This window comes from Hemitrygon akajei, chromosome 19 (genome assembly GCF_048418815.1).
Source record: "Hemitrygon akajei chromosome 19, sHemAka1.3, whole genome shotgun sequence".
NCBI lineage: Eukaryota > Metazoa > Chordata > Chondrichthyes > Myliobatiformes > Dasyatidae > Hemitrygon > Hemitrygon akajei.
In genome coordinates, this window is record NC_133142.1 from 48,881,109 (window position 1) to 48,895,545 (window position 14,437).

General features: G+C 40.8%; 1 protein-coding gene across 9 annotated transcripts in view; it reads right to left on the reverse strand.

Annotated features, from left to right (window-relative positions):
* Positions 1–14,437, reverse strand: part of itpr1b (inositol 1,4,5-trisphosphate receptor, type 1b) — a 532,858-nt gene that overhangs the window by 130,857 nt on the left and 387,564 nt on the right. For all 9 annotated transcript variants that reach the window (XM_073072453.1, XM_073072460.1, XM_073072457.1 and 6 more), the window contains one exon: positions 9,809–9,984. In XM_073072453.1, coding sequence (XP_072928554.1) covers positions 9,809–9,984 — 176 coding nt within the window. The remainder of the gene's footprint in view (positions 1–9,808; positions 9,985–14,437) is intronic.

Genomic DNA, 14,437 nt, shown 5'->3' on the forward strand with positions numbered 1-14,437 from the left:
GTTGTGCAAGTTGATAGGATTGTTAAGAAGGTACATGGTGTATTGAACTTCAATAGTTGGAAGATTGAATTCAAGAGCTGAAAGGTAATGTTGCAGCTCTATAAAAGCTTGGCTGGACCACGCTTGGAATATTATACGCAGTTTCGGCCACCTCATTTTAGGAAGGATGTGGAAACTTTAGAGAGGGTGCAGAGGAGATTTACTAGGATGCTTCCTGGATTAGAGAGCATGTCTTACGAGGATAGGTTGAGCGAGCTAAGGCTTTTCTCTCTGGGATGAAGGAGGATGAGAGGTGACTTGATGGAGGTGTACAAGATGATAAGAGGCATAGATTGAGTGCATAGTCAAAGACATTTTCTCAGGGAAAATGGATATTATGAGGGGGCATAATGTAATTGTTATTATGTAACATGTACATTGATACATGTAACAAGAATGAACAAATTATTTGGACATTTTCTCAGTAAAGGTGACTGGAGGAAAGTATAGTGGGGGAATGTCAGAGGTAAGGAGTTTTTTTTTTTAACACATAGAATGATGTGTGCATGGAATACCCTGCCAGAGGCAAATACATAAGGGACATTTAAGAGACTCTTAGATAGGCACATAGATGATAGAAAAATGGAAGGCTATATAGGAGGGAAGTGTTATCTGATGTTAGATTAAGTTTAAGGTCAGCACAATATCATGGACCAAAGGGCCTGTGCTGTGCTGTAATGTCCTATGTCCAGCTGGGAAGAACAGTGGTGTGGGTAATACAGCTAGTCCTTCATGGTGTCAGTGATCTAGGTTCAATCCTGATCTCAGGCACTATCAAGTGACGTTTTCAAGAATTCACAGGGGAAACTCCCATCCGCATTTGCTCAAGCTCAGTTGGACATCCTTGTACTTCCAACTTCAACGTACCTGGATACTAATTTTAATGCAGAACAACTAAAACAACACTTCAACATGCTGAGAAGTCACTGCATCATTAAATTATTAACCGTTCTTTGAATCCAAGTCCACTCAGACTCAAGAATATATCTCTCCAGTGAGCCTTTGTGAGCAGACGCTTTAGTAATTATGACATGCGCTGGATAGAACAGAGCACGGTCATTGGCGAACTTGACAATGTGATTACTCAGGCCTTTGGCCGTGCAATCACGTTTGAGCTGAGTGTATAGCAATGGGTTCAGTGTACAGCCCTGGGGGCCATCTATGCTGAGTATAGTGGGGAAGAAGGAGCAGTTCAAAGTACATTTATTATCAACGTATGTATACTATAGATAACCTTGAGATTCATCTCCTTACAGCAAGCCACTAAGCAAAGAAACCAAATATTCCATTAAAAAAGACCATCAAACACCCAATGTGCAGAAAGATAAACAAGTCTCACAAACAATAAAGGTAAGCAAATAGCATTCAGAACTGAAGTTCATGAAAGTCCACAGCCATGAACCTAGTCAGAGCTGATCCAGGAGCCCATTAGTTTTGGGCCACAGTCTTAGTTCTGCACAGAAACAAGCAAACCCTGCAAGCAGCAAGCTGAGCATCAGCCGATCTCTCGCGACTGCCTGAGGCCTGTTCATTAGGAAGTCCAACACCCAGTTGCACAGTGCTGTATTGAGACCGAGCAGTTGGAGCAGCCTGTTGAGCTCCCAATCCACCCTTCGTGGTCTTACATCATATTATCTGCCACCTTCCACTGAACCAAGATGGCGCCGGAAATTGACAACTCTTTGCATGTAGCTCCAAAGGGAATGATCAAATATTCCCGTTTAGGAATACTACAGCTGAAATCCAATCACAGCCATGGGTACTTTAGTAAGCAACATCGTTTTAAAATTCTATCAATATTCAAAATTGATAAGATTCCAAAATCCCAGACTGGTGTCACAAGTGCAGTTCCCCTTTAAGAATAAGGAAATGTGGAATGCATGCTGGGCTGCAAGTAGAATGAAATGCAGAGCCCTTAGACCTCCACTTCCTACCACCTTGCTGCTAAATGTACAGATTCTGAAAAATAAAACTGAACCTTCACAGCAAGGTTGCAGTACCGCCATCAAGAATGCGTAACGTGCCAAGCCACACCCACACTTTGGAAAGTCCAATCTCCTGGATATACTTCCATTTCTGGCATACAGGCAGTTCCTGAAGACTGTAGCACCAGTGATGAAGACCACAAAAGGTATAGACAAGGGAGGTGAAGGAGCACTTGTAAGACTGCTTTGAATCAGTGGACTGGACAGTATTTGGGGATTCATCTTCAAATCTGAATGAGAACTCTACTGTTGTCACCAACTTCAGCAGGACCTGTGTGGATGAGTGTGTGCTTTTGAGAACATAGCAGACTTGCCCAACCCAAAAGCCATAGATGAACCATGAGATTTGGTTCTGCAGTCTGCTGATCTGTGACATTCAAGGTTGGTGATCCAGAACCATACAAGTTGTTCAGGGACGACCTATGGAAGTCTATTTTAAGAGCAAGATAGCAATTCCGATTGAGGTCAGAGGCAGAGTCAGATGCATATCAGCTCTGGCAGAGTTTGCACACCACTGCCTCCTCAAAGTGAAACCTAACATCAGGAACGTCTGTGACGTTTCACTCCCAGGTGAGCTCAAACATGCACGCTTTGAAAGGGAGAATCTGCGGCACCTGGTTTACTTTACTTTATTGTCACCAAACAATTGATACTAGAGTGTATAATCATCACAGTGATATTTGTTTCTGGGCTTCACGCTCCCTGAAGTACAAATCACAGTAAATATAATAAAAATTTAAATTATAAACCATAATTAGAAAATAGAAAAGGGAAAGTAAGGTAGTGCAAGTCAGGTCCGGATATTTGGAAGGTACGGCCCAGATCCGGGTCAGGATCTGTTCAGCAGTCTTAACACAGTTGGAAAGAAGCTGTTCCCAAATCTGGCCGTAATCCACCATCTCAGAGGCCGATGTCAGAACATCTTCCAAGAGGGTAAACCCTTGAAAGAGGTCAGGCCTGATGGTATACCTGGTAAGGCACTGAAACCTGTGCCAGTGAACCGTCGTGAGTATTCGAGGACATCTTCAACCTTGCAATGCTGCAGCCAGGAGTTCCCACCTGCTTCAAAAGGATGATAATCATGCCAGTGCCCACGACGAGCAGGGTGGGCAACCTCAGTGACTACTGCCCAGTTACACTCATATCTACTGTAACAAAGTGTTTTGAGAAGTTGGTCATGGTCCATTTTAACTCCTACCCAAGCACCTGGACCCACAGCAATTTGCCCATCACCACAATAGGTCTACAAGTGGATGAAATCTCACTAGTTCTCCACTTAGCCTTGAACTTCCCGAGCAATAGCAATAACTACACCAGACTGCTGTTTATTGATTTCAACAGAATTAGAGTCCAACACAATCATTCCCTCAGTACTAATCAAAAAGCTTCAAAACCTGGGCCTCTGTATGTCTGTCAACAACTGGATGCTTGATTTACTCATCGGGAGACCAAATCAATGTGGATATGAAATTACATATCCTCCTTACTGACAGTCGATACTGGTGCACCTCAAGGATGCATGCTTAACCCACTGCACTACTCTCTCTACATCCATGACTCTGTGGCAATGTACAGCTCAAATGGGATCTATAAATTTGCCAATGACACAACTATTGTTGGCAGAGCTTCAGATTGCGATGAAGAGGCGTGTAGGAGTGAGATAAATCAGCTAGTTGAGCAGTGTTGCAACAACAACCTTGCACTCAATGTCAGTAAGACCAAGGAATTGACTGTGGACTTCAGAAAGGAAAGTCCAGAGAACACACAGCAGTCCTCATCAAGCAATCAGCAGTGGAAAGGCTGAACAGATTCATGTTCCTGGCGTTAATACCTCTGAAGATCGATCATGAGCCTGACATATTGATGCAATTAATGGCAGAATAGTCGCCATATTTCATTGGAAGTTTGAGGAGGTTTGATATATCAACAAAGACTCCAGCAAATTTCTACAGATGTGCTGTGGAGAGCATTCTAACTGGCTGCATCATCATCTGATATGGAGGGGCCATTGCACAGGATCAGAAAAAACTGCAGAAAGTTACAAACTCAGCCAGCTCCATCATGGGCAATATCTTCCCTAGCAAAGACGACCTCTTCCAAAGGTGATACCTCAAAAAGGCGGCATCCATCATTAAGCACCCCCATTACCCAGGAAATACCCTCTTCTCATTGCTACCATCAAGGTGGTGGTACAGGAGCCTGAAGACACACACTCAACATTTTAGGAACAGCTTCTTCTCCTCCAACATCAGATTTTTGAAAGAACAATGAACACACGTACACTACCCACACACACACAAACATACATGTACACACATACATTTACATACATGCACACATTTCTTATTGTAATTTATAAATGTTTTTTACCATGCATTTCATTGTACTGCTGCTGCAAAACAATTCCATGACATATGCCAGAGATATTAAACTTGATTCTGATTCACTATACACTATGTCTTTGCTATTTCTTTCCCTTGTACGATCTCAATGTATTGACGTGATGAAATGATCATGCAAAACAAGGTTTTTCCATTGTTCATCAAGACATGTGACAATAATGAACAAATTATGTGGCCATTTCCTAAATTGCACAGGTTGGACTTTGCAACTAGAGTCCAGGAGGAAGGTGTACAGTTTGGAGCCAAAAAAGGAAGCCCCAGAGTTCCAGGAACTCTCCCCTCTGGGCAGTGCTGGTTCTTTTGGGCAGCGTGGCGGTACCGCTGCCTCGTAACTCCAGGGGCTCAGGTTCAGTTCTGACCCTGGGTGCCGTCAGTGTGGAGTCTGGATACACTTCTCAGATACAGATGTATTTCCACCAGATATCCCAGTTTTCTCCCATGTTCTGAAGTTTAAGGTTAATTTGCCAGCTGCAAATTACACCATAATACAGGTAAGTGGCAAAAAACACTGAATAGGAATTGGTGGGTGCAGATAATAAGGTGGGGCCATAAGGCTGATGAGATTGCTATTCTGGGTGCCAGTGCGGACCTACTGGTCCAATTGACTTTATCTGTGCTGTAACAAGTAGCAAGGGAATAGCTGGCAGAGTGTCACCCCATGTATGGAAGTGTTATAGCAGAACCTAGAAATACAGGTAAGAAACATGGCTTTAAAGATCATGAAGAAAACCAGCTGCTCATTGAAGGAAGAGAAACCCATCTTGCTGACGAGAAAGCCAAGTTAATAACTGGAATGCTTATGGTACCATGTACACAATCAACGGCAGCCCACACCACTGACAATAGACAATAGGTGCAGAAGTAGACCATTCAGCCCTTCGAGCCTGCACCGCCATTCTGAGATCATGGCTGATCAATTACTATCAATACCCGGTTCCTGCCTTGTCCCCATATCCCTTGATTCCCCTATCCATAAGATACCTATCTAGCTCCTTCTTGAAAGCATCCAGAGAATTGGCCTCCACTGCCTTCTGAGGCAGTGCATTCCAGACCCCCACAACTCTCTGGGAGAAGAAGTTTTTCCTTAACTCTGTCCTAAATGACCTACCCCTTATTCTCAAACCATGCCCTCTGGTACTGGACTCTCCCAGCATCTGGGACATATTTCCTGCTTCTATCTTGTCCAATCCCTTAATAATCTTATATGTTTCAATCAGATCCCCTCTCAATCTCCTTAATTCCAGCGTGTACAAGCCCAGTCTCTCTAACCTCTCTGTGTAAGACAGTCCAGACATCCCAGGAATTAACCTCGTGAATCTACGCTGCACTTCCTCTACAGCCAGGATGTCCTTCCTTAACCCTGGAGACCAAAACTGTACACAATACTCCAGGTGTGGTCTCACCAGGGCTCTGTACAAATGCAAGAGGATTTCCTTGCTCTTGTACTCAATTCCCTTTGTAATAAAGGCCAACATTCCATTAGCCTTCTTCACTGCCTGCTGCACTTGTTCATTCACCTTCAGTGACTGATGAACAAGGACTCCGAGATCTCTTTGTATTTCTCCCTTACCCAACTCTACACCATTTAGATAATAATCTGCCTTCCTGTTCTTACTCCCAAAGTGGATAACCTCACACTTATTCACATTAAATGCCATCTGCCAAGTATCTGCCCACTCACCCAGCCTATCCAAGTCACCCTGAATTCTCCTAACATCCTCATCACATGTCACACTGCCACCCAGCTTAGTATCATCAGCAAATTTGCTGATGTTATTTTCTATGCCTTCATCCAAATCGTTAACGTAAATGGTAAACAGCTGTGGTCCCAATACCGAGCCCTGTGGCACCCCACTAGTCACCACCTGCCATTCCGAGAAACACCCATTCACTGCTACCCTTTGCTTTCTATCTGCCAACCAGTTTTCTATCCATGTCAATGTCTTCCCCCCGATGCCCTGAGCTTTGATTTTACCCACCAATCTTCTATGTGGGACCTTATCAAATGTCTTCTGAAAATCGAGGTACACTACACCCACTGGATATCCCCCGTCTAACTTCCTGGTTACTGGGAAGAGAAAGCTCCATTGGCCAAATTGCCAGCAGTTTCTCATTGAAATAGGAGGTATACAGTGCCTATAAAAAGTATTCACCCTCCTTGGAAGATTTCATATTTTATTGTTTTACAACATTAAATTACAGTGGATTTAATTTGGCTTTTTTGACACTGATCACCAGAAAAGACTCTTTTGTGTCAAAGTGAAAACAAATTTATCTAAATCTATTACAAATATTAAACACAAAATAATTGATTGCATACTTACTCACCCCCCTTCAAATCAGTATTTAGTACAAAGATCTTTGGCAGCAATTTCAGTCTTGAGTCTGTATGGATATGTCTCTATCAGCTTTCCACATCTGTGCACTACAGTTTTTCCCCATTCTTCTTTACAAAACTGCTCAAATTCTGTCAGATTGCATGGGGATCAAGTCCAGCCACACATTCTCATTTGGATTGAGGTCTGGACTCTGATTTGGCCATTCCTGTGTAGCTTTGACTTTATGCTTGGGGTCATTGTTTTGCTGGAAAACAAATCTTCTTCCAAGTTGCAGGTCTCTTGCAGACTGCAAAAGATTTTCCTCCAGGATTTCCCTGTATTTTGCAGCATTCATTTTACTGTCTACCTTCATAAGCCTTCCAGGGCCTCCTGAAGTGAAGCGTCCCCACAGCATGATTGACCCACCACTGTGCTTCATGGTAGGAATGGTGTGGTGTGTTTTTGATGATGTGTGGTGTTTGGATTATGAAGAACATAGCTTTTAGTCTGATGGCCAAAAAAAAAATTCAATTTTGGTTTCATCAGTCCACAGAACCTTCTTCCAGCTGACTTCAGAGTCTCCCACATGCCTTCTGGTAAACTCTAGCCAAGATTTTATGTGAGTTTCTTTTCCAACAGTAGCTTTCTCTTTGCCACTTTCCCCATAAAGCTCTGACTGGTGAAGCACCTGGGCAATAGTTGTTGTATAAGCAATTTCTCCTGTCTCAGTCACTATAGTCTGTAACTCCTCCAAAGTTGTCATAGGTCTCTTGGTGGCCTTCCTCACTTGTTCTCTTCTTGCCCAATCTCTCAGTTTTTGGGGTCGTCCTGCTCTCGGCAGATTTACAGCTGTGCCACATTCTTTCCAATTCTTGATGATTGACTTAACTGTACTCCAAGGGATATTGAGTGACTTGGAAATTTTCTTGTATCATTTCCTGACTTGTGCTTTTCAATAACCTTTTTACAGAGTTGCTTGGAGTGTTCTTTTGTCTTCATAGTGTAGTTTTGCCAGGACACTGACTCGCCAACAGTGGACCTTCCAGATGCAGGTGTATTTTTACTACAATCAATTGAAACACCTTGACTGTACCCAGTTCTCCCAAAACAGATCACCATTTAACTAATTATGTGACTTCTAAAACCACAAGGGTGCACCAGTGATGATTTGGTGTGTCATATTAAAAGGGGTGAATACTTATTACAGGCACAAAGTACAATTATTTTGTGTTTTATAATTTATAATTATTTTAGATCACTTTGTTCAGATGTGTTTTCATTTTGACACAAGAGTCTTTTTCTGTTGATTCATGTAAAAAAAAAACACAGATTGAATCCACTGTGATTCAGTGTTGTAAAACAACAAAACATGAAAGCTTCCAAAGAGGGGTGGATACTTTTTATAGGCACTGTAGGTAGCCCTCTGTCCCTGGGTGATCTCTGATGCTGGAGTGTGTAGTGAAAGGTGGAAGGTGGCAGTGGTCTGAAGTAACTTCTGGGAGAAATCTATGGTCATTGAACACAAGTAGGTTACACATGGCAGTTCCAACATAGGCCAATCAGGGTGGAAATGAGCACTGTGCAAATATCTCAAAGTGCACAGGTGACAGTGGGGAAAAAAAACTGTGTGCACTGCAAGAAACAATTTTATAATGGGTAGGAATTCAAACATTAATGGTCAATGCTATGGCCAAAGAAACAAATCCAAGTGTAAGCACCCCAACAGGTATTCACACACAAATGAACAGTGATAAGTTTTTTAAAAATATGCTAAATTGCTTTGTGTGAAATTTATGTCTAAGAAAAAAGGCATTACATGCTCCAATTTCGAGTTTTGCAGTTTGTAGAGAAATACAAAGGTTCACAATTTTCCTTTGCTCGGCCTTTTAAGGAACACCATGTCAGCAAATTCCCAGAGTATTGGAAATCTTTCGTATAAATGGTGCAAAGTTGTGAACCGCTGTCAATCGGGTGAAAAGTGAAAGCTCTTTCTTTGCCGTTGACGGTAAAGTGCTGCTTTAGTCCATTAAATCACTTCTTTTGAACTTCTCTACAAATCATTCTTTGGTGCAGTAAGTGGATCAGTGACTGAATCCAGTTTTCACACTATGCTTGTGTTTAACACAAACTGAAAGATATTTGAGGAAAAAAAAGTGAAGACCGTCTCCAGTTCTCTTCCTAGTTTGCCATACTGGAGGTCAGACATAAATTATCTTCACTTAAACAACTGTATCTCAATATTCCAGAAAATGCATCATCAAGACAGCAGAAATACTCTCTTACTTCACAACAGATTAATGTAGACACCAAATATTACTTGAAGCATAATAAAATCTATTGCTGCAAAACAATTTAAATCAATACAGAAAAAACTAAAATAAAATTGTATAACTGTAACAATATTATTACTTCTTTTCCTGAAAAGCTTAACTGTTTCAAGAATGTGGTTTCAACCTTTAATGGATGATTGTATTTAATGATTGGGTCTGAGAGACCAGCTATTCCTTTACCCAATCATCGGATGAAAGTGTTCGCTTGGATACCTAATAGGTATTCACACGCAAATGATAAGTGATAGGGTTTTAAAAACTGTCAGCTTCCGGGTTTTCACATCAAGAACAAATTTATATTAAAAACAGAAAATGTGGGAAATAACAGATTAGAGAACACCTGAGTGAAGAGAAACATAATGAATGTTTCAAGCTGAAGATACGTGGTCAGAAACAATAACTTTGAACTGAAAGTTTAACTATTTCCCTTTCCGCAGATGCAGAGTGATCAGTTGAGCTTTTCCACCATTTATACTGAATTTCCAGCATGTGCAGTTTTTTCCTGTTTTCATTTTAATTATAAAACACTCCTAATGTACTACAATGCTTCAGGTTCCTTCATGGAAGTGTGACTGAATTTAATAAAAACTTATTCAAGACACAAGATCAGGGCAGGCATACAAATACTTCACCAGACATACTGCATGCTTTCAGGACCATGTTAAAAAAGGGTGCATTTATCTATAAAATGCTGGTATAAGTGCAGTTTTATTCTATGTACGTAAAATACTCACATTAAATGCTCCCAACAAATACAGGGTTGGTTCTAAGCCAATTGAGAATATAAGGCGCAAAATCGTAGAGGCGATCAAAGCTCTGATACCATGGGGCTTTGGAAGGGCAATCACAATGGCAAGAGATATACACACCGCTGTCCATAGCAAGCCTGATAAATGTGCCTCCAAAGTACCTGCAGACAAAAGAAGTCAGTTTTAGATACAAAACATCCACATATCAAAAGAGGTTAATTGAAAGTCACTAAACTCAACTGTGCAACTGTGGATATGAATTTCCTATTACATGGTGCTTTGCTGAGAAAAGTGCATTTCAAGTATTCACACAGAAAATTCCCAGCCACATTTGTTGAAGTTCAGTTGGACATTTTTATACCTCCAACTTCACTATTAATGGATATTCATTTCCATGTAGATCAACTAAAACAATATTTCAACACGTTTACAAGTTACTGGATGATGAAATTGTTAATAGACATTTAGATTGTTCCACTTAAACTCAGGAAGTAAGAAATATGAACCACAGGAAAGATTAATACCACTGTTTACTCAAGTCATAAGATGGAAGGTCTAACTAGTTGACTTAATAACCACTCAGATTATTCAGTCATGCAGAAATAGGGGAGTAGGATATCAAACCAAATCCTCTTTCCCTCTAGCTTTCTCACTTGCTACAAGGCAGAGGAAAACAAAATATATTTACTGGGCAGGGCAGTGTTAAACTTTATTAGGTGTGGGGAATGGAACATGGGGCCCGGTATATAATGCTTATTAAACCTTCCAGAAAGAAAAAGCCTATTGGCAGACTAGATATGCATTTCTTCTGCAACCACAAGAATGTTACACTTTGTAATGTATTATCTTGCAGTATGCTTTTGAACAGTACAAGCTCTGATATTTATTAAGTAAACACTGGTTGCATTTACTTAGCATTCAAACATTGGATCAAGGATTAAGGAGAGGCTATTGATTATAGCTTAGACTTTTCTCTCTAATATAATGGCCAATGGAAATATAGAAGGGTGGGATTTCTCTCAGCTTAATCAGGATATCTTGATTTCTCACTTCACTGTCCACTTCTGGCACTATATCAATGTTGTTCCCCATTTTCTGCCCTACATACTGTACAACAGATATTCTTGGGGGAAGATGTAGACTGTAGGCAGTATAACTAATTACAAATGACGTGAACAAAATTACATTATAACACACTGTCATTAACGTCAGATTTAATACACTCATCTGTACACTTGGAGCTTCCAGCAGACAGGAAAGAAGTAACAGCTTTTAAATTACAGAAAAATAATGGACCCCTTTGTTATATTTCATTTCTACACAGAAAACACACCAAAACCAGTGGAGTTAAAATGTGGGTGGCTCTACATGCTGTATTATAGAAAAGTGCAACACATAGATGAAAATTTCATATCTGAGTTGATGCCAGACTAGAGACAATTATAGACAGAAGAGAGACAACGGATGCTGGAAATTTGTAGCAACACACAAATAGTGCTGGAGGAACTCAGCCGGTCAGGCAGTACCTATGGAGAGAAATGAACAATTGATGTTTTTGACCAGGACCCTTTAGTCCAGAACATCAGACCAAGCTAATAAATGCCAACGAACAGAGGGTCAATAGATGAACAGGAACTAAAAGTGTCGAGCTATGGCTGAAGCATTAACAAAGCTGCACTGGTCCTCCCTGGTTGCTCAAAGCAACCCGAATGCACAAATTTCAAGATGAACAAGTTCTCCTAAATGCCCCAGTTGGTTAATATAAACTCATATACATTATGTCTTTCTAACATTGCACAGTGTGGAAGCTTGGTGTGCACAAATTGCTTTTGCCAGTCCCTATGAAGTATTTGCTTAGAACTGAAGGAGATTTGGAACAACCACAAGTTCTGGACAGCACTGTGTGAATGCACGATATGTTTTGTCTCCTCCTCATCATCACCTCCTCCCACTCCACTGTCTTCATCAGGCTACCTTCAGAACACACTGTAGCTGATGAGAAATTTCTCTCTCCCAGTAGAATATTATGAATATCAATTGCACTAAGTTTCAGTCTTCACCACAAACTCCTGAGTCTCTGACCCCATTTCCTCTCCAGTGCTAAAACTATTTACTTTAATCCCATAATAATATCTATCTCTGCCATATAATTGCTGTTCTCACAACCTACACCCCACTCATCCAAACTGCAGCAGCTCATATTTAATTTCACAACAACTCCAGTTAACCTACTAGCTTTTTTGATCAACTCACATTGGTGCTTGGTGAGGCTATATCTCACATTTTAAACATTTTCATCCCTGAGTCGTATCATGCTGCAGCCTTGCCTTTCCTTATCACTGCAAACTTCTTCAAATCCACAAAGCACCTCCAGCATTCCTTACTTTCAAGTCTAGGCTCCTTATTAGCTTACTTTTCCCTTATCACATCATTTGTGGCCATGCCTTGGCCCCAAACACTACGTCCTTCCCCAGATCTCATCTCCATCCCTTTCCTTTAGAATTTAAAGTTTAGATAGTCCTTAAAATAGTCTTCATTGACTAAGTGGTAGTTCTCCACAGGGCTCAGCGTCCACTTTTATTTGAAAAGGTTCCTAAGAGGTAAGAGGTGTCCTACAAAGTCAGTGCTGCAACATATGCTTAGTGGCCACTTTGTGAGGTACACCTGTCCTTTAATACAAATATCTAGTCAGTCAATTATGTGCCAGCAGCTCAATACATAAAAGCAAGCAGACATGCCAAGAGGTTCCATTGCTGTTCAAACCAACCATCAGAATGGGGGATAAGTATGTTCTAAGTAACTTTGAACGTGGTTGAATGATTAACGGTGCCAGACAGGGTGGTATGAGTATCTCAGAAACTGCTGATCTCCTAGCATTTCCACGCACAACAACTTACAAAGAATGGTGCAAAAACTAAAAAAAAAAGTTCCAATGAGCAGAAGGTCTGTGGGCAAAAAATGTCTTGTAAATAAGAGCTCAAGGGAGAATGGCCCAACTGATTCAAGCTGACAGGAAGGCAACAGTAACTCAAATAACCACCCATTACATGAGAAAATCTGCAGATGCTGGAAATTTGTGTGTGTTACCATCACAACAGTGGTGTGTAGAAGAGCACCTCTGAATACACAAAACATTAAATCTTAGGTGCAAGGAGGTACATAATAAAATGGCCACTGAGTGTAGTTGCATGTCCTTGTTGCCCATTATGTCAACATTTGACAAAAAGGGAGTATACAAACAAACTGAATCTTGTCTTCCCATTTCAGAGCAACACACACAAAATGCTGGAGGAACTCAGAAAGCCAGGGAGCATCTATGGCAAAGAGTAAACAGTCAATGTTTCAGGCCAAGATCCTTTGAGGACTAGTGAAGAAACTATCGACTGTTCACACTTTTCCATAGATGCTGTCTGGCCTGCTGAGGTCCTTCAGTATTTTCTGTGTTGCTCTGGATTTCCGGCATCTGCAGATTTTCTCATGTCCACGTTCCCATTTCAGAACATGGTGCTCCTAAAAAAAAAGAAACATACTGCTCCCAATACATGGGTAAAAAAAATACAACATTTAGTTGCCAAGACTGAAGACCAACTAGAATCCTGACAGAAAGGAAATGCATGTTAGACATGACATAGATTTTATTATAGCGCTATGTGAATCTGCCTAAAAGATAAACCACAAAGTTAACAGCAGAATGAAAATATATTTTGAAACTTGTGAAATGAATAATGAACTCAATGCAGGTTGCTTTTCAAGTGTAGATTATACAATATATTGTGTATACAACTTGAGCCAGGTCAAGTGTAAAACGTATAATTCAAGATAGTGAGCCACTGGGGCACTGTTGCCTTGTGCCATCATTTTAGTCCTCAAAAAAAACCAGAACATTTACAGCTGCCCTCTACATTCTGAGCTGAAATGGCAAGGAGGATATGCACAGAAGCTTCTTGGAAAGAGTTTAAAGGGCATTCATGTAAATTCTTCTGCAAAGTGCAACAACAATATGCAGAAAAGCACATATGTGAGTCAATTACGAGATTCATCCATTGCGTCATCAACTTTATAAAGTCATACTGTATACAAGTGTCCTGCATCGTTAACCCCTTTGAGGACTATTGACATTTTGCAAGAAGTCAAACTTCTCTTTCTTGCAAACTCAATTGGCTTATGGGTGTTATATTCATGTCAAAAATGTCAGTCCCAGTCCGATTTTCTTTTACTGGAGGGGGGGTTGATTAAATAAAAGAGAATTCCCCAACTTTGATGATGACAGTCAACAAGAGGAACAGAATCATGAAAATGCAACAGTTTCATTTCCTCTCCAGTAGAGAAACGTGCTGCCAACTGTTACCTTTGTGGTACTGGGAAGCCGGGTGGCCATGAACAACAAACATGAGAGACAGAGAGGTGAGGAACAAAAGTGCTGCTGTTTATTTTTAATTGTAAGTCACCTACCCAGAATACGCTCTCACATTATATTCAGAATGTGACATACAGGGAAGCTCAACAGCAACCCGCAAGAGTCAAAATATACACAAATACATAACCTTTCCTTTCTCCCGTATTTTAGCGATTTCTAACCTTTCCCATACACAGACCAGCTTTAATGTTCAATGG